This window comes from Eptesicus fuscus, chromosome 7, assembly GCF_027574615.1.
Source record: "Eptesicus fuscus isolate TK198812 chromosome 7, DD_ASM_mEF_20220401, whole genome shotgun sequence".
Classification (NCBI taxonomy): domain Eukaryota; kingdom Metazoa; phylum Chordata; class Mammalia; order Chiroptera; family Vespertilionidae; genus Eptesicus; species Eptesicus fuscus.
Genome location: NC_072479.1, coordinates 26,096,383 through 26,118,083, shown reverse-complemented (window position 1 = coordinate 26,118,083; position 21,701 = coordinate 26,096,383). Strand labels below are relative to the sequence as shown.

Sequence of the window (21,701 nt, the reverse complement as noted above, 5' to 3'; positions counted from 1 at the left end):
CCGACCACTGGGCTAGTCCATGTAGGTCATTAATTACCGTGTAACTGCCATATAGAAAACGTGCTCGGCAGGATGGAGAACACAAGCATGAATAAGTCCTGATGCTTAGGTGGAAAAGGTAAGTACAAAGACAGCATAAGGGCTTTAATTTACGGATTTCCTCCCCAGAGTTAACATCTAATTCTATAATGAGAATCAATGGGCAAATGGTATTTTTGCTGTAATTGCCGTCTTCTGGAAACATACTTTCTTTAAATTAAACACTTCCTATATTGTGTCATGTGGTCATTTTGCAGCCATTGAAGGGTATAATTAAAAAAGCAATAATAAAGTTATAAGTTGGAGACGGGAAATATTTTCCTCACCCTTTTTACGGAAATAGCAGAACCCATCTTCCTTTGGAAGGCAGAGCAAGATCGTACTTTTCAAAGCTTCCCTTACCTTTGCAGAAAGTGCTAATGATTTTTTACAGAATTGATTCTTAATCACTGGGATGCTGTATTGAGAAGATTGTCTAATCAGTGGGCTGCTATATATTACACTGATTGGTAATATGTAGCACTTTTCAAAAGTTATTTTATTGACCACTTATATTAAAACTAGAGGCCCAGTGCATGATTGAATCATGCACGTGTAGGGTCCCCTACATGCTTTCGCTTTCGATCGCAGGGGAGCTGGGTGCCTGTCTGCTGGTGCACCAGGCCTTTCAGAAGCCTCCACCACGTTGGATGCTTCCGAAAGGCCTGGTGCCGGAGCGGTCAGGCACCCAGCTCCCACGCTTTCGCTTTCGATTGCGGGGGAGCTGGGTGCCTGTCCGCTGGTGCATGAGGCCTTTCGGAAGCCTCCGGCTCGGCAGAGGCTTCCGAAAGGCCTGGTGCCTACGCAGATAGGCACCCAGCTCCCCCGCTTTTGATGGTCCACGGTAGGACGTGAGCTCGCTGCCCCAGAGGCCCCTTCTGTGCCGCAGCATAGCCATGGCACAGACGCTGAGCTCACGCCTCTGCTGGCAACGCGAGCTCAGTGTCCCGCCGGCCCAATCGGCTACCCCGGCCACCCCGAGTCCCGCCCCCTGCACCTCCCGCTGGCCCAATTGTGGGCGTAGCGGAGTGATGGTAATTTACATATTACCATTTTATTAGGTAGGATAGAATTTCCATAACAGTTAAGGCTTGATTTTGAGCCTTACTCTTTGAAATACAATATGGGGGTTCAGAAATTCCCTTTCAGGAAATAGGTTTAGACCTTGCCTATTATTAACAGCATTACCAGGTCTTTGGTCTACTGTGTCTAGTCCACTATACCAAGCTAGCTGCTTTGAGAGATACCACTGAGAGAGAGGTTATATGTACTTTTTGTCACCGAGTGGCAATGCAGCATACTGGTCAATGACAGGATATAAAGAGAAGCTTTGGATTCCTAGATACAGGTTTCATCCTGCCTCTGCCACTTTCTTCCTGTTGTGACCCTGGGAACAGCTAACTTAACCTCTTCAAATTTGTTTATCATAGGAAAAGGGAGACAATAGGACCCACCATACAGGATTATAAATTATAAAATGGTCATAAAGGATTTAGCATAGTGTCTGGTACAACTCATACCACATGATAGCTTTAATACAAAGTAGCAACAAGACTATGTGAATAAGCTATATGAAGTAATCATGTGGTTCAGATATTAATTGGCATAATTCTTTGGCAGAGAATTTGCCATTTCCATCAAGCGTCAAACATACAGCTCAAAGAATTAATTCTCATTATTCACAGTAGTTACGGTCTATAAAGTCAACACAATGAATTAGTGAATACTGAACCATTGCTCTTAAGGGAAAATTATATATATAGTTAGATATAGATAATAGATATATAATCTACACCTATATCTAAACATATACATATATCTCAGATTATAGTCCTAAATCCTGGAAACATTTTGGTAGATTCTATTTGTTTTGCAAAAGAGAAAAGGTTTAGAAGTGCCAAATAGTTTTCCCGAGACTGCCCCACTACCCAGTGTGGGAGTTGGGATTCAAACCTAGTCCAGCTGGCCCCAGAACCTTAGCTTCTGGCCCTAAATTGCTCTGCCCCCTACTGTCTCCATCCTCTGGTCATCTCTGTATGAAAGCTGAACAAGAATGCAGAGGTCACCTTGTTGGATCTCATCTGAGAAAGTGTGGGTCTTATTTTTTACTGCTCTATTTTCACAACATATCTTGAGTACTGATTTTGGGGTTACAAGTAAATTTTAGTAAGTGAACTAAAATACAGAATCTGCAAATAATAAGTATCAAATATTCACTGTGTGTGTGTGTGTGTGTGTGTGCATATATACATAAGCACATAAGAATAGGGGAATGACTAGTAATCGCTTTTGAAAGAAAAGAAGGGGGTAGAAGGATAGACATTACTTTGTTAAAGGGAAAAAAAAATAAAGAATATTTTTATTTATACATGTAGTTTATGTAGTTTTTAATTAACAAGATTACAATAACATTTATAAAAACATGTTAAGAGGGTTTAAAGGACCTATATTTAAAAACTGGAAGCAACAATCATCACTCAGCACTGTATCCTGATTAAATCTGCAACACCAAATGGAACACAAGGAGAAAAACATTTAAGTACTTGCTAAGGGCTCAATGGGAATAATATTACATGGAGGAAGAGATAGCTCCACAAAACTTATATTGGGGATTGGACTTTATAGGAAGAAAGTTACCAGAAATCTGTGAACAAACAAAAAATGCAAACCCTAATTTAAAACCTCAGTTACCTAACATGCTATAAGTTTGCTATAAAATACATTACCATGTAAGGTGCTCTCAGCTCCACCTTGGTCTTTGTGTATTTCTGTCTGATGGATTAATTCTTCTTTTTCTTTTTCCAGCTTACTATTAGCTAATCTAGAGCACAATGGTAATGTTATTAAAACAAAACAAACACACACTGTTCCACAAAATATATGGCATTTCCTATGAACCGTAATGTATAGTGCTTAGAACTCACTGGTATTTATAAAGGTATTCATTTACTTTCCCTGCTGCAATATTACCATTCTTAAAGATCATGGAATCAAAAATCTTCATGTTTTTCTTAAAATCTGACCTGATGTTATTTTCAAGAGTAGTTTTCCTACTGGAAGAGCTCATGAGAGCATGCTACTCAGAACCTGGTAAATAAAGGCTTTCCCCCCACTCTTTCTTTAGTATTTGCCTCTGAAAAGTTAAGGTTTAATACATTCTGTGCTACTAAGAAAGTTTAAACTACATTACAAACTTGATACTTATATTAGGACCTGGTTTACTGTGATTTTCCTCCCAGCATCTATTACATAAAAGATAAAATGATTGGAATTAGAAGGATAAAATAAGGCTGATCAGCCTCTTAGGTAGCAAGGTTGAAAAATCTTACTCTCTAGATATAGTAAACCTGGTTAAATAAAAAGATAAAAAAGAAGAGCTGTCACATGAAGAAATAATGTACCTGAGAATCTGAAGCTCCCTTTGAAGGCCTTGCTTTGTTTCAGCACCTTCAGGAATATGTTTGAGAATCTCAATCTTTGGGCACAATGAAAAATTAGAAAACAAAGTTAGACATGAAAATGAGATTTTATAAAGATATATCCTATACATATAATAAAAGGCTAATATGCAAATTGTCCCCTCGACCAGGAATTCGACCAAGGGATGGGGACAGCCTGGCAACTGTCCATAGCCCCTCCCCCAGCTGGCCCCTTGCCCCCAGCCAGCCCGGCCCGATCACCCTGATCGGGGTGAGCCGGCCAGCCCCCACCTGTGCACCAATTCGTGCACCGGGCCTCTAGTTTTCAATAAAGCATATTATTAAAAGTTGGGTTTTTAAAAGCATCATGTTCTACTCAGTGTTCATTCAACAATTATTTATTAACTACTATATGCCAAACATTGTCTAAGGCATAGAGGACACAGAGTGAAAAAAGCAGGCAAAGTCCCTTGCTCCACGTTCCCATGGTCCTTATATTTTTAGTGAGGAAAGACAATGAGTGTGTAATTGAGGTGATAACAGTACTAGATGGAAAATAACCCAGGGTAAGAGGATAAAGAGTGATGGAAGGTACTATAGGGTTAGGGAAGGTCTAAGCCCCCTCCACTTAAACAGAAATGTAAAGTGAGGAAGTGAGCTATGGGAGTATTTGGGTAAATATTATTTGAAACAAGAGCAAGGCTCTGAAGCTTGAATGAATTTGGTTTGTTCAAAGGACTGAAAGGTCAATGTGGCTAGAACACTGTGGATGAAGGGAAAGTAAAGAGGAGGCTAAAGAGGAAAGCAGATGCCAGACCATGTGGATCCTTACAGGCTATGAGAAGAACTTTACAGTTTTACTCCAGGATAACGGGGAACCACTGGAAGGTTCTACGGATGGGACTGCTACATTTGCTTTATGCTTCAAAAGGATTACTTGGAAATTATGAGGAAAATAGATCAGGGAAGGGAGAAGGCAAAACAAGGCAAGAGTAGAAGCAGGGAGACCAGTTGGGAGATTATGAGAATAGTTCAGGTGTGATAGAATAGCTTGGAATAGACTGGCAGTGTTAGAGGAGTTGAGATGTTGTCAGATTTGGGATAGATTTTGAAAACTGAGCTAACATGATTTATGAAAAAGATGTGAGGTGTGGGAGAAAAAAAGGAGCTGATGATCTAAGGTTTTGGCTTAAACAAATGGGTGAATGATGGTATCATTCACTTAGATGGGCCTTCCAGGGTAGGAATTAGTCAAGAGTTCATTTTTAGCTACATAAGACAAATCAAGGAGTGCTTGAGATATAATACATTATTTTATCATGTAAATAAAAATTACATTACTTGCCTGTTGCTCAAGGTCTTCAGTGTATTTCTTAACTTTTTGTTCTCTCTTTGTTGCTTGTCTTACAAGCTGTTTAAGATCAGTAAGGCTTTGGGCTTTTTTGGCAATATCAGTTTCTAATTCTTTCAATTTGGTTTCATACATTCTAAAAGCATAAAAGAAAATAATAGGTGTACACATGGAAAATAATTTCATTGATTTAAGACAGTTCAAATTATTGCACTAAAAATAACAAAGAATATCTTATTATACTGTTTCTTTAAGTCAAACCTTTTGCTACATATTTATTTAGCATTAGCTGACAGTAAGTACTCCTAACAGACAGGCCAATTAAAAAAGAGAAGTTAGGTGTTTCCCAAAGTTATAAACAAGGGTGGAGCTTGAATTTGATCACTATAAAATATTAAATATATTTTTTAGTCTCAAAACCAAAAATTAAAAGTAAAATTCATTAGAATATCAAATTCTATATTCTTGGATATTCTTTTTAAAAAAATATGTTTTTATTGATTTCAGAGAGAGGAAGGGAAAGTGAGAGAAAGATACACACATTGATGAAAGAGAAACATCGATTAGCTGCCTCCTTCACACTCCCTACTGGGGATCCAGCCTTCATCCCAGGCATGTGCCTTGATCGGGAATTGAACCAGCAACCTCCTGGTGCATGGGACTACACTCAATCCACTGAGCTGTACCAGCTGGGATCTTATGAATATAGTTAAAGATCACAAGTTAAAGCATTTCATACACACGCGCGCGCGCGCACACACACACACACACACACACACACACACACACACACACACACCAAAAAGGTATCCAGGTAGAACAAAACCAAAAGGACACAGGACACTGCTGGGAGAAGAAAGAGAATGTGCAAAAGCATGGATGAGCGAAATGGCCTATGATGGGGAGGGATGAAGCTTACAAAAATCTGAATAGATACATAACCTTTAGAGAAATGATAAATAGTTCAGAAAAAAAACACATAACAACAAACCCAAATGCCAATAAAAATTTTTAAAACATTGAGCCAAAATGGTTTTATAAGCACATCATAACACCTTAAAGGGAGACAATGCTTATAATATTAAAACTTTTCCAGAGAAAAGAAGGAATTCTATGGTAACAAAATCAAGTAAGGCCAGTACAAGCAAGAAAAATTATTATCTCAATACATTCCAAATGCTTTTGATAAATCTTAGAAACTCAGATTAGAAGGCAATGTTCTTACCCTAACAAAGACTATCAACCAAAGTGGTAAAATATTAGAAGCTCACTTCTTCATTTCATTCAATTTCCTTGCTCAAATGCCACCCAATCAAAGGGGCCTTCTCTGATCGCCCAACCTAAAACAGGGCTGCATCACCCGGCCTGTCTCAGCAGTCAGTATAAGGCCTGACATGGATCCCACCTACAGACTGTAGCAATTTCTTTGGTGTATTTAGAGAGGCTGGAGGCCAAGGATCAAAATGAGTCTTCTGTCAAGTGGATTCTACTAAGACTTATGTAGTTTCAAGAGGGTTTACTGAATGCCTAGTGTATGCTCAGTTACCTGTATAGTTCTCAGATTAAACACACAATCTAAAAGGCAAAGTCATCTTCAGTTAAATATTATCACCCCTCTCAAATATTTATGAACTTCATAAACTCTTTTCACATTAATAATCTTCCCTAAATGCTCACAAAGCCCTTTTTAGAAAAGGAAGGACAGGGATTATCATTTCCACAGATACAAAAATGTGATCTCACAGAGAAGAGATGTAATATAGTTAAGGTCACAGTGAAATTAGGTATTTCTCCATGAAGCTACCTGGCTCTCTGAAGGAAGCTAAGCAAAGTAGGCCTGTTAGGAAAACAAAAAGCACAGAGTCTGGCATGCAGCAGGTACTGAGCAAATATTTGCTGAATAAATACATCTTAAAGCAACTCAAAATCCCTTGAGCCCATGCATTATTATAGAATGAATAAAAGACCAAAAAAATCAACTGATAGTGTTGCTGGTTGAGAGCCTCTGCTGGGGTCCAAGCAGACCAAAGAAGAAACACCTTCTCCCCTTTATCCTGTTACACATTATTTCATTTAGCCCCTACACTTGCCCTCTGACGGGATTAAGAGAGGGCTAGATTGGGGAAGAGTGGCTTTGATTTCTCAGTATATTAGGACAGGAACCAAGGACCCCTCACCAGGACAGCCTGGCCACCTGGGCTGCCCTCTAATTATCTGCATAACCTGCTTTCCTCCTTAGACTTGGTTGACAAGGGCCAAGTGCAGGTCCACTAAGGGACGTGTAGCCTCACAATGCTAAGGCTCTCATCCTAGTTGTAGGAATGATCTCATCCCACCCTTCATCAAGTCCATCCTAAATAGCAGGTAAACAATGAAAGGGAAACTAGGGATGCATGCACATAAAGAACCCTCGGCATACGGGAAGATAAAGATGTGTTTGCCTTTGAAATGGGGCCAGCAGACATAAAGAACACAAGTAATACAGGATGACTTTAATGGGAAAAGAATGGGCAAGATTTCATTGGTCTCTGGCTTTTATACTATTACTAGAGGCCCAGTGCATGATATTTGTACACTGGTAGGGTCCCTAGCGGCTGCCGGCCGGGTACTCCTTCCCTTCCATCGGCCGCCTGCCACAGCCGGCCAGGGCGTCCCTCCCTTCCCCTGGCTGGCCCCGCCGCCTGGTTGAACTCCTGGTTGAGGGGATAATTTGCATACTATGCTTTTATTATATAGGATAAGCAGCTGCTTATGGTAAGAAATGAGATTGACATCAAAGACTTTTATTGACTCATCAGTCATGATGAATGACTGTGACGGCAGTGGCAATGCACACAGGAATGTTTCCTTGTGAATTCCCACTACCTCTCTCATAGCCACAAGGTTTATTTGACAGTCAGGGATCACACATACTTGTAGAAAAGGTTCACGGAGTAGGAGAAAAGCAAGTGAAAGGGAGCAGAGGCCAGTGATACACTACAGCAGTTGCTGAATTCATCTGTTGGGGTTATTTGAAGGACAAGTTGCGCAGAATACAATGCCAAAATTACAGCCCAGCCCAGATCCAGTATGCCACAGGTTGTGACAAAACGGCTCAATTATGCCTGGCTTATACTTGAGGAAGAAAATGAACACAACATAAAGCTGAGTTGGAGCTGGACAAAAGCAGTGCCCAGGAGGAGCTGGCATAGCAGTCTAGGCTCCCTGCTGACAGCAGCTTCCACATGCCCATCCAGCTCCAGTTCAGCCCAGCTCAGCTCTGCTCTATCCCAGGCCCTGCCACCCAAATTAGTTAAATACTTGAAGGAAGAAAAAGACTCTCTGGCAATGCTAGGATCAAAAAAGAATAAGTATCAGGTTAAAACAAATGACCGAACAGTTCATCAGGAAAGAACTAAGAGAATCAGAATAGTGTCATATTCTTTTAAAATGGCAAAATTAGAACTGATTCAATTTTGTTAGTTTAGACTACTTATTCGTACCTTGTAACAACAATTGATTTCCAGCTCTTGCTGTCAGCACCCTCGAGCTGTGGGCCTCTACTTTCCGCCAACTGTAACCTCTTTCCCATCTCTTCTAGTTGAACTGTCATCTTCTCATTCAATATCTCTAAGTTATTCTTGGCTATCCGCAATTTCTCTGCAGCTTCAGTTTCCTGTCATTAAGAGCTAATTAGTATATTATGACAAAACGTCACACTGTTGTCACAGATACAATATACTCAAAATGATCACTATAAATTAGAAAATAAAAATAATCTGGAGTTCTAAATGCTGATTAAAATTGCAATAAAAATCTCATGTTTCTTTACTCTAAAACAGCAATATAATCAGAATAATTAGAACAACAGGTCATTTAAATGGGGTTAGAAAAATATATTTACAAGTATTTAATTCTAGTGGCTACTCTAAATTTGTCATTTTGTTTGGTTACTTTAAGTTTGTTATCTTTGTCTATAATACTTACAGAATAATGGATAGTTTATGTCTTTACACATTAAAAATGTTTTGTTTTGACTCTAATACTTGAGAGACCTACCTATATGCATAAATTATGTATAAGTACCACAGATTATTTCCACTATTAAACACCATGTTCAAAGAACAGCATCACTCTGAAGGTTCGACTTTGCGTGGTGGATACACAGTGCAATATACAGATCTTAGTAACACAGAAACCCACACCTGAAACTTGTATGATCATGTTAACCAATGTCACCCCAATAAATTTAATAAAAAAGGGAAAATTAAAAATACTAATTTCAATTTATTCATTGGATCATCCATATAAATAATAATACCTACTTGTTTGGGCAAGGAATATATTTTGCTACTTCGAAAGGAATCTTACTGTTCATTTAACAAAACAGTTTCATCTTATTGCACAGTAGGCGTTGTTCTAAGTCATGTGTACAACAAGTCACTCACTTAAACCTTACAGCAACTCTGTAAAACAGATATACTTATTATTCCCAACTTTACAGTTGAGGAAACTAGGGATATAGGTTAGTACAGTGGTCGGCAAACCGCGGCTCGCGAGCCACATGCAGCTCTTTGGCCCTTTGAGTGTGGCTCTTCAACAAAATACCACGTGCGGGCGTGCACATACAGTGCTATTGAAACTTCGTGGCCCATGCGCAGAAGTCGGTTTTCGGCTCTCAAAAGAAATTTCAATCGTAGTACTGTTGATATTTGGCTCTATTGACTAATGAGTTTGCTGACCACTGGGTTAGTAGCTTCACCTAGTTACCATGGCTAATAAATGACAGAGCTAAGATTTAAATCCCAGCTTCTACATTATACTGTCTCTTAATTTATTATATTTTTATTTTCAACATTCCTCATGGTGAAAGAAAGGCAAAAATAAAAACATAATTCACAGAAGTCTTAGTAACTACTTTGAATAAACATATCAACTTTTTTCATTCAGTTTTTCCAAGATATATTAGTAAATTAACATAAAAATAATTATAATCCTTAATGAAAAGTCATACTTTTTTAAGTTCTTTACGAAGCCGTTCATTTTCAGCAACAATTTTCTCTGTGCCTTTGGTCTTGGATTCATATTGCATGCTCAACTGTCGTCCAAGATGAGCTTTAAGTTTTTCTAATTCAGCCTAGCAATAAAAAAATAGCTGTACATTATTAAAACAATGAAATACAGTAAAAGATGATCTTGTAAACTTATCAAACTTAATTCAAAGTAGTTGCAGAGATAATATTTAATATAATAATAATTAAAGTCTTCCATCTAATATTAGTCATCTACAGCATAGATTCCCAACCCTGCCTATACACACTAGAATGAACTGATGACTTGAAAAATTTTAAATCACAGTACCTATGGTAGCACCCTCCCCAGAGGAATATAATCAATCTCAGGATGGGGACTTAGGCATCTATATTTTTGAAAATAGATACAGGTAATTATTTTTATGTTAAATTCTCTAAGAACCATTGGTCTTGAAATAATAAAATGATCAAGTAGTTATTCTAACTACTCCTAGTCTTGTTTCCAGTAAGCTTTTCTGTATGTGCAAAATATCTCCTGCAGTCATTAAAGCCATTTTATATAGATGGAATATATATATTTAAAATTTTCCTTTAAAAATTAATAAAAATTATAATAGTAAAATATTCCATACAAATGATCATATTTAAAATATTACCTTCAACTTTTCATTTTCCAGCTCAATATTAGCCATTTTTTCACTGGTCAGTATTCCTGATGCTCTTTTCAACTGTTCATTTTCCCTTTGGACTTTTTCAACTACTTTTTTCATTAAACCAATGGTTTTCTCTAGTTCTGGGATTGTCTTTCCACTTCTGCCGGACTACAAAAGAATATAACTTTCAATTAAGTTAAATATTTTAGAGAATATAATATAAAGTATCAATAACATACCAAGCTCATTATTATACTCACATTATTGATTTCTAACATTTGAAGCCAAAGCTTATATTATTTCAATTTATCATTATAAATAACCCTCTAAGATAGGAATTATAATTCTCATTTTACATACAAGAAAATTAAGAGTCAGAGATTTGATATTCCAAAGGCATACAGCTGTTAAGTGACAGCTTAAGTACTCTATCCTTGATGTCGGTTCCAAATAAATAAACTTAAGAACCTAAATATTCTATTTAGCTAATGTTCATTACAATATACCAGTTTTCTTTATATGTGATAATCCCCCACCCCCACACACACATTGTCTTTAAAGAGCTCATAAGTTATCGAATTTGAATTGCAGTGTAACAAAGTTGATTTTCTTTAAGAATAACCACTGATTAAAATTTCAGTTTCTGACCAATAAAATAGGAGAGATAGCTGAAATTAAAAACCTGGTGTAAAGTTATCAAAAGATCTGGGTCAGCAATTAATAAGTTTAACTGCTTATAATTTAAAGTAAAAAGATTTTTAATAGTCAAGTAAAATAATCTGCTTACTTGTTTGGCATTTTATTCAGTATTCACACAGTAAATAACCCTAAAATATAAACTTTTACATAATTTCAATACTGTATACTTTTATAATTAACTTAGAAAAGGTTAAATTAACAAATAGATGTTTATTTATGAAATGCATATTGTTGACTGACAACAGATATTTGTCTGAATACTTTTGTAATGACATTAAATATTTTTATCAAATCTATCATATATTTAATATTATTACTTGGCAAAGTTTTTGTCTGTTATGATTGCTTCCACTTGTACCAGTTAACAACATATCAACAGGGGATTAAATATTTGGTCTTGACCTTGTAGGCAACATCTATTTATTGTAAAAGGTGACTACGAAATACATGAAAAGAAAAAACAATAATATAACAAAATTTGGGAAACATGTTTACAGAGCATTATACTAAGAAGTTGCCGTGGACATCATAAAATAATTACACAATGTTAGAATTGGACCAAGGAGCACTTAGTAGTTACCTTAATGAACAAAAGGATGATTCCTGAAAGTTAAATGTTTTCAAGGTGTGGAGAGATATGCAAAAAAAGAGATGAAGTGGAGTAAAAGTGAAATAACATGCATGTAAGGTGTGACAGATGATAAAACATTAACTTGAAACACAGAAAAGCTTAATAATGTTTTATATTGTAGATGCAGCAGAATAAAAACTGAAGCTGTGAACTAGTAAAGGCATATCACTACTGTTATGACTTATCCCTGAAACCAAACAAATATATGGCATATTCTCCCAAACTCACCCCTCTAACATGGCCAAGTTTCCGATCAACTTCTGCTTTTTCTTTTTTAAGAAATTCACACATTTCCTTCAAATCTCTTACTTGATTCTGTATGATTAAAGCAAACATGTAACAATTTAACACAGCTACGGCCATTGGAAAGAAAAGACAAACCATGCATCTGAACTAGCAATCGCTTTAACTGAATACCAAACTCAACAGTTGGGTCTCTAGCAACAAGAAGGATTTTGAACTAATACATATGTTGAATTAAAGTGTATAACTACAAGCGTATTATGTATATGAATTTTAAGAACTATTTTTGCCTTAATGTGCAATATAAATTTGAGTTTAGGACCCTGATTTTAACTGTCCCATAAATTACATATGTAAATCCATTTGGTATGGAGAAACAGACAACTGAACTTCTAACACTGGCTCTAACAGTGTAAAAATCAGAATGAGAAGCAAGAAATAGCTAAATTATATGATTTCCAGTGGAATTAACAGATTGTTAATACTTTAGGTTAAAAAACAGAACTGAAACAACCAGCCAAGAGAAAAAGATGATTCCCATAAATAGCATAAGATTTGAAAAACCAAAGATAAACTTTATACAAACATCAAAATAAATAACATTTTTAAGAGAGACAATTAACATATTTTTAATTTAAAGATTTAATTTTCTTAGAGATATCCTAATATCTTAAAGTGTGAAAATTGTTAATGAAGCACACTAGGAATCCTCTTAGTCCTGGCCATTTGAACTTGCTATTTCTGTTGTCTGGAACTCTTTTTCAATTATTTGCATGACCCACTTCTTTATTTGTCCCCTAGCTCTCTACTAAAATATTAACCAAACTACCATATTTTTTTAAATTGATTGATTTGAGAAAGAGAAAAACAACACTTTGTTGTTCCACTATGTATGTATTCATTGGTTGATTCTTGTATGTGCCCTGAACAGGGATCGAACCTGCAACCTTGGTGTATTGGCGCAATGCTATAAACAACTGAGCTATTGGGCAGAGCTTCCTTACTAGGGTATTCTAAAGATTTTTATTCATTATTATTATTATTATTATTGTATTTTTTAGAGCAAGAATTTCAAACTCGCGGCCCATGGGCCACATGTGGCCCACATGAATATTTCTGCAGCCCAACCAATATAATGGTATGTAAGAAACATTTTAATAAAAATTGTGTAACTTAATTTCTACAATATCTTCTTACACATAATCCTATCTAATAAAGAAGGAATATGCTAATTGACCATCACATCCTCACAAATATGACGGCACCCACAGCTAATAAGGAGGGAATATGCTAATTGACTGCAACGTCCTCAATGATGGCGGCAGCCACAGCCACAAGATGGCGATGTCCAGTCCCCTCAGCCCCACTGGGACAGCAGGTGTGCAGAACAGCCGGACCTGCCCCAAGGTGGCCCGTCTGCTCCGCACGCCTGCTTCCCGAGTCCCCCAGTCCCCTCAGTTCCCAAGCCGCCCATGGCTGGCCCAAGACGCAGGAAAGCCTCAGATAGCGGCTGCCCAGCCACCCAGGGCCAGCCCGAGGCACAGGCAAGCCTTGGATGGCGGCTGCCCAGGCGACGCCCGAAGCACAGGCAAACCTCGGATGGTGGTTGCACAGCTACCCAGGGCCCGAGGCACAGGCAAGCCTTGGATGGCAGCTGCCCAGCCACCCAGGGCCACCCAAGGCTCAGATAACCAGGGCCGGCCAAGATTTGCACTGCTGGCAGTGGCAGCAGCAGAGTTGTGATGGGGTGTCGCCTTCCCCTGATCACTGGGTCACCTCCTGCCACTGAGGGCTCCCAGACTGTGAGAGAGAGCAGGCCGGGCTGAGGGACCAATGCATGACTTTTCATGCACTGAACCTCTAGTCTCTATATATCTATCTATACATATAAAAGCATAAGCAACTAGTTGACTTGTCACTATGATGTGCACTGACCACCAGGGGGCAGACACTCAACGCAGGAGCTGCCCCCTGATTGTCAGAGATCTCCCACAGCAGGAGTGCCGCTCAGCTGACTAATGGACACCAGACACAGGGCTCACAGCTGGCGAGCGCATTTGTGGTGGGGTGAGCCTCTCCCGTGGACACTCCCCCTGAGCACTCCTCCCGCATCTGGACCAGAACCAGGATCAGACTGGCTGGGCGCGAGTCCACGGCCACTTCCTGATCATGGGCATGCCAGTATCACCCTAGGAGGGGTATGCGGACACCACAGCACAGCAGCAGCAAACCTCCCAAGTGGCGGTGGTGGCAAGCACAGTGGGTCCAGGATGAGAAGGAGCAGCAGGCAGGAGCAGCAGGTGGTGTCAAACTGCTTGTTTTGGCCTGATCCCAGCAGGCCACGCCAAGGGACCCCATCAGTGCACAAATCTGTGCACCAGGCCTCTAGTTATTAATAATGAACTACAACGTTCACTAATGACTGATTACTATAATCATGTTGCATTCATTTCCCTTATGCACCTTACACGCAGGCATACCACTTCTCTCCACTAATACTAGCAGCGAATATTTTAGCAGCCGATTGCCACGTCATTAGCCTTAGACTGACTTGTTTGGTGTGCGCAACAGGAAATATTTCGCTTTCAGAGAACAAGAAAAATAGGTTTATTTGCATTACATTTATTAATTTGTGCACCTACCCCTCACACACCACATTTACACCAACCATGCTGTTTCTCCTTAGCACTTAATATAAGCTGACATACTATACTAGAGGCCATGTGCATGAATTCGTGCATGGGTGGGGTTTGGCTGGCCCTCCCTGTTCAGGCAGATCACGGCCTGCTGGCTGGGGGGAGGGGCTGCAGGAGGTTGGCCAGCCGGCCCTACCCCCATCAGGCTGGTTGGCCAGCCACAGTGCCCGTCATAGTGACTAGTCATTCCAGTTGGCTTTTATATATATAGACTAGGGGCCCAGTGCACGAATTCGTGCACCTCGAAAAGGAACTGTGGGCTGCGAGGCTACGGTGGCCACACAGCGGGTCTCGGCCCATCCTCCATGCCCCTGCTCTGCCCCTCCCACTGCAGCCCCCGTTGCCCTGTCTGCCAGCAGCCCCAACCCCAAGGCCACTGTTCCTACATGCTGACAGCATGGAGCGATTGGGGCCAGCACCAACAATGGGTGCGAGAAGGGCGGGTGTCGTCAGCAGGTGCAAGCAGCGGCTGCTGCCCCGATCACCCTTCAGGAGTAGGGGGAGGTGGAGAAGCCCTCAGGGGCATTTGGGCCCGGCAGCAACCACTTGCACCCGCTGATGGCGCCAAGCGATTGGGACCGGCGCCGGGCGCTGTCAGTGGGTGCGAGCGGCTGCTCCGGTGCAGGCAGTGGGTGTGACCTGTGGCTCCTGCGCCCGTAGTGGGTGTAAGCGGCAGCTCTGGCACCAGCAGCAGGTGTGAGCAGGGCTGGTGCCGGCAGCAGGTACGAGTGCCAGGCAGGACCACAACACGCGGGAGCAAAGAATTTTCAGTAACCACCAGAGGCTCGCCCCGATTACAGTGACCAGTGCCCCACCTTGGTCTGGCACCCCTGCTCACCTGCTCCACCATCCCGCCACGGCCGACGCCCACCATGTTCCATGCTCTGCAGCCTGCTGCTAATGCCCACCATGTTCCCCGCGTGGTCCCTCGTGGTCAGCACACATCATAGCAGCCAGTTGTTCTGCCATTTGGTCTATTTGCATATTAGCCTTTTATTATATAGGACTAGAGACCCGGTGCATGAAATTAGTGCATTTGGAGGCGTTCCTCAGCCCGGCCTGTGCCCTCGCAATCTGGGAGTCATCGGGAGATGTCCGACTGATAGCTTAGGCCCATGCCCCTAAGCCATCAGTTGGATATCCTTTAGTGTTGCCGCGGAGGCGGGAGAGGCTCCCACCACCACCACTGCGCTCGCCAGCCATAAGCCCGGCTCAGGGCTTCTGGCTGAGTGGCACTCCCCATGGGCCACCAAGGGGCAGCTCCTGTGTTGAGTGTCTGACCCCTGGTGGTCAGTGCGCGTCATAGCAACCGGTCATTCTGCTGTTTGGTCTATTTGCACATTACCCTTTTATTATCCTACTAGAGGCCCAATGCACAAAATTCGTGCAAGAGTAGGCCTTTGCAGCCCCAGCTGCCCCAGCCACCATCGCAGCCCCAGCTTCATCCAGAAGGTTGTCCGGACAGTCGTTCCACTGTTGGGCCGTTCGGTTGATTTGTGTATTACACGTTTATTATTATAGACTAGTGTCCCGGTGCACGAAATTCGTGCATGCAGGGGGGTGTTCCTCAGCCTGGCCTGCACCCTCTCCAATCTGGGACCCCTTGAAGGATGTCCTACTGCCAGTTTAGAGGGATTGGGCCTAAACGGGCAGTCGGACATCCCTCTCACAATCTGGGACTGCTGGCTCCAGCCGCTCACCTGCCTGCCTGCCTGATTGCCCCTAACCACTCTGCCTGCCGACCTTGACGCCCCCAAATGGCCCCCCACCAGCCTGATCACCCCCAACTGCCCCCACTGCTGGCCTTCTCGCCCCCATCATCCCTCCCCACTGGCCTGCTCACTTCCAACTGCCCCCCTACTGGCCTGCTCACTCCAAACTGCTCCCCCCAGCTGTCCTGATCACCTCCAACTGACCCCCACTGATGGCCTGCTCATCCCCAACTGGCACCCTGCTGGTCTGCTTACCCCAATGACCCCTGCCGTCCCATCCTGGCCTGATCACCCCCCGGCGACCCAAAGTCCCAGTCCCTCCATTTTTTCTTTCTTTTCTTTTTTTTCAGTGCTTCTTTGAGCAGAGGCCAGGACTGGCTAGAAGCAACTATCTAGGATTTATTTATCTTCTATAATTGAAACTTTGTAGCCTTGAGCAGAGGCCAGGGCCGACCAGGGCAGGCGTGAAGCTTGGCTTCCTCCATTGCCAGGGCAACCCAAGCCTCCTGCTTGCTCCAGCTCCGTGACCGGCCGCCATCTTGGTTGGGTTAATTTGCATACTCACTCCTGATTGGATGGTGGGCGTGGCTTGGCATATCGGAGTGATGGTTAATTTGTATGTTTCTCTTTTATTAGTGTAGATACTGTTTATCAGCCTTCCCCACTAGAAGGTAAGTTCCATGAGTGCAAGAATTTTTTCCATTGCTATTTCCCAGCATCTAGAAGAGTGCTTGACACAAAGTAGGCCCTCAACAAATAATTGTTAAAAGAATAAATGTAGCCGAAACCGGTTTGGCTCAGTGGATAGAGTGTTGGCCTGCGGACTCAAGGGTCCCAGGTTCGATTCCGGTCAAGGGCATGTACCTTGGTTGCGGGCACATCCCCAGTAGGGGGTGTGCAAGAGGCAGCTGATCGATGTTTCTCTCATCGATGTTTCTAACTCTCTATCCCTCTCTCTTCCTCTCTGTAAAAAATCAATAAAATATATTAAAAAAAAAAAAGAATAAATGTAGAAAAGTATAACATTTTTATGAATATGAGTTTTGACTTCTTTATAAACTAATATGGTAAGCATAACATTAAATAGGGAGAAAAAGGTTTTCAGGCATTAGATTTCCTAACTGTAATAAAGAATACTAAATTTACCTTCAATCTTGGCAAATCTTTATTTGCTTGTTCAAGCTGAAATTTTAGTTCAATATTTTCAGATGATAACTTCAAGTTTTCCCTCTGAAGCTCTTGTTCTCTTTGCCAATGATCATCTGACTCTATTTCTGAAGTCTTCAAGAAAAAACAGTTAGAAATACTTTTAAGGTTTAATAAATAAAACCGGCATAAGACATACTGAATCAGAAAACACAATGCTAAAATGGAACATTTCCCTCAAAAGAATATGGAGCGCTCTGGAGAAAACAAGCAAAAATAAATAAGAATATAAAATTTGCAGGAGAAAAGGTCATATATTTTAATTAATATTGAAAGCAAAGTCAAGTATTACTTAACAATGTCTACACATATAATGAAAGCCTCCATATATTCTCATAACAACTAAACTATAGTGTTTATATTTTCAGTTCAATAATAAAGTATGATTGTATTATACGCCACCTGCACCCCACTCCCAAATTCATATGTTGAAATCCTAACTCCCAGTACCTCATGACCTTATTTGGAGATAGGGCCTTTGCAGAGAAAATCAAGTTAAAATAAGGTTATTAGGCCCTAGTCTAATGACTGGTGTTCTTATACAAAAAGGAAATTTGTACTCAGACATGTAACAAAGAAAGACACGTGAAGACATAGGGAGAAGACTGCCATATAATAGATAACGAGAGAGGTCTGGACAGATACTCCCTCATAGCCTGAAGAAGGGATTAACCCTGCTAATACCTTGATTTTGGATTTCTGGCTTCCAGAACTGTGAGAATGCATTCATGTTATTTCAGCCTTCATATCTGTGGTTCTTTGTTATGGTAGCCATAGCAAACCAATACACACAAGCCTACAAAAATAAGTGCCTCAATTCCTTCCTCCTTCTGAAAGCTTTCCTCATTCCTTGAGCTAAAGCAATCACTCCCTCATCAGTAACACTGTATTTGCATTTCTCTTGGCATGAATCCACCTTGAGTTTTACTTATATTCAAATACCATAGGTTATTTGAATGAGAAATCTGTGCTTGACTACTTTTTTCTATAAAGTGGAAACTCTCAAATTCTCAATTACTAATGTAGTGGGGGGAAAAGAACCATTATGAACCTGACAGAAGAAATGAGAATTAACTTTCATCCATTTTCTCTGAACATTTAAAGGTGTGATTTTAGTCAATGTTTCGAGAACTTAGGTGACTGAAATATCTTAGGTGGAAAGGATAAAGAAAAAAAAAAAAGAAATGCTATTTGACTTCAATTGGGAACAAACTTGTCTTATTCTGTATTGTGTAAACTGCCCCAAAGTAGTGTGTACATAGAAAGTTCAAAAACTACAGAGTTAGGCTGTTAGAACTGCATTTAAATTCTGTTCTGCATCTTTTTTTTTTATAAGTAATTCTTTTTTAAAAAACATATTTTTATTGATTACAGAGAGAAAAAGTGTTCTGTATCAATCACTAGAGATGTTATTCTCTAAGCTTCCCATGTAAATTACCAGTAATACACTGCAAAGTATTGTGGCTATTACATGTAGACAGAGAGTCTAACACAACATAGATAGCAATACATGTAAGTTTCCTTTTTTCATTATAAAAAAGTATCTTTATAATACCTGGAAAAAAAACTACTGAAGGAACTTGCTATTTATGTTAGAATGTCACACAGCATCACAAAAATTTTTATTGATATTATCCACTGTATGAAGTTTTACTTGTATTGAGATTTTATAGCAAGCTGTATTAGAAATTTATAAGGCAAAATAAACACCTCTAATGTACTTTATTTTTGCTATTCTGTTATCTCATCTAATCATTTCAAGTGAGCACCAATGGTAAAACAGGGAGTACTAAAATGATTTAGGAAATGCATAACCACTACTTTTGTAAGAACTAGTCAAATGTTTAAGGAGAAGTTTATTAATAATTAATATTTTGTACATATCCTACACAACTCTTTTTCATTTCTATTACGTATTTACACTACTTGCTATAAGGAATCTCATCTCACAAAGAAATAAAGGACTGCCGTGTACTCAAACCTGGGGCCCGCCATTTCCTGGCTGGACTGGTACGTCAGTCTCAGAGTTTGCCTGAGTAGCCTCCTCAGCACACGGATTCACTGCAGCAGCAACTGTGGCCGGAGCCTGGTCCTCCCCGGGCGATTCTTCTGGGTCCGTGCAGCTGCTGTGACTGAGGCCTTCAGCTATGTGTTCCTTTCCTTTCCCATTCTTCACTAGTTCATTCTCTTCTTTGACTTTATATTCCTGCTTATTATTTTCACAACAGTCTTGATTAATTTTCTCAATTTCAGGATGGGGATCATTTTCTACACTGGGTTAAAATCTGCCAAGGTATCATCATTTAGCCTAAATAGACTTGATTTATTGTTTGTCCTTGCCTCAGATATATTTAACTCAGTAGAATCTACAACATATCCTGCTTTGTGTTTTTCTTCTTACTATGATACTGTAGAGTATTTCTCCATTCCTGATTATATAAGTTGTCATTGGCATCTACTCCCATCCTATTTTTAATTTTGAGCACTCTTAGGGTGTGTATTTTTTTTTTTTTAGTTGTTCCTTTATAAAGTGTTCTTTGTGTGAAAAATATTGTGCCTGTATTTATTAACACTGTTAGAAAGGGTAGAAAGAGTACTTGTGTTATGTAACAGATTCTGCTTTATGCAGAAAGAGAAAAAACATGAAAAGAAAAGAAAAACAATAATAAAAGAGTACACACTGAGTGATTTAAAATAAGATTCTAATAATTCTTCATTAATGAGTCTTTATAAAGAACACTAAAAACACTGTCACATGTTTGATGGGTAATAATTCAATAACATATTTTCCTATTTACCTAACTGCATAGTCTTGCCATAGCAAACTCATAACAACTACATTAAAAATCTCTAGAAATCATTTGTAATCAAGTTCTATGAGAAGCATAAGAATCTTAAGTTTACAGTTATTATATAAGAAGGATTAAAGAAGTTAATATATTATCAGTAACTACTAAAAATAAAAGTTGAATTCATTGTATTAATACATATTAAGGACAGAGATATACTGGCTTTGGCCAGTAAAGGCAAAAATTGATTTTACTTCCAAACTTTACCATTAAAAAAATGAAAAGAAAAGATATACACTTACAGAAGGCCTAGAAGAGGCATCCTTTGAAGACTGTTTTTCCAAAGCATGAAGTTTTTCTTGGAGGTATCTGTTTTGTAAACGTAAATCTTCTATAACAGAATCTCGAGGAAGAGCCTGATGGGTCCTAAAAACAACAACCACAGTCTCTTTACTATCAAACTTCAACTTTTCACTGTGTGTTTTATATTAAACTGTACAGGAGAGAATAAAAATATATAACGTATTTATTTACACTGTACTTATTTTAAATATTAAAAAACTTATAAACTTTATAAAATTAAATTAGGACATGACTATTTACATTATAAAATGATCCTCAGATTAAAAATGGCAGCAGAGTAGGAGGATGCTGCACGGACATGTTCCCCAGAACAAGCTGGAATTACAACTGAAATATGGAAAGTCTCCCTGAATAATCAACGGAAAACTCACAGGAGAGGACCCTGATACCCAAGAACCAAGGTGGAGACCGAATAGAGACTGGTAGGAGGGGCAGAGGCGAAAAAGGGCTGGCCGGGCACCCACAGACAGGAACTGAAGTCCCAGAGAGATATCTCAGCTGGGGGAAAAGGGGTGCCACTGAGAACTCTGGGATCTAATCTCCAAGCTGGGCTCCCCAGCAGAGAGCACCAAATCTGAGGAGGATACCCACATAACATCTAGCTGTGAAAAACAGTGGGGTGCTGTCTGCTAGGGAGTGGCAGCTGAAAGTTCGGGCAACCTCTTGAAGGGCCAATGCACACAAATTCCCTGTGGAGCCACCCACCTTGTCCTCTGGCAGAAGAGGGGGAAGTGGTCTGGAGCTATGAGAGTAGAACCCAGGACTGAAGACTTGGGGGACAGAGCTCAGAAGGCAGATACCTCAAGTTTCCTGGGCTGAGTTATTCCCTCATGCAGTAGAGGACATCTT

The 21,701-nt window shown here is 40.1% G+C and overlaps 1 protein-coding gene across 1 annotated transcript in view; it reads right to left on the bottom strand.

Annotated features, from left to right (window-relative positions):
• Positions 1 to 21,701, bottom strand: part of CEP290 (centrosomal protein 290) — a 119,513-nt gene that overhangs the window by 3,506 nt on the left and 94,306 nt on the right. The window contains exons 43-51 of the mRNA XM_054718811.1: positions 20,792 to 20,915; positions 17,641 to 17,775; positions 12,072 to 12,158; positions 10,517 to 10,681; positions 9,842 to 9,964; positions 8,331 to 8,503; positions 4,843 to 4,984; positions 3,480 to 3,553; positions 2,805 to 2,899 (exon numbers count right to left, since the gene is read on the bottom strand). Of these exons, the coding sequence (XP_054574786.1) occupies positions 2,805 to 2,899; positions 3,480 to 3,553; positions 4,843 to 4,984; positions 8,331 to 8,503; positions 9,842 to 9,964; positions 10,517 to 10,681; positions 12,072 to 12,158; positions 17,641 to 17,775; positions 20,792 to 20,915 (1,118 nt within the window). The remainder of the gene's footprint in view (positions 1 to 2,804; positions 2,900 to 3,479; positions 3,554 to 4,842; positions 4,985 to 8,330; positions 8,504 to 9,841; positions 9,965 to 10,516; positions 10,682 to 12,071; positions 12,159 to 17,640; positions 17,776 to 20,791; positions 20,916 to 21,701) is intronic.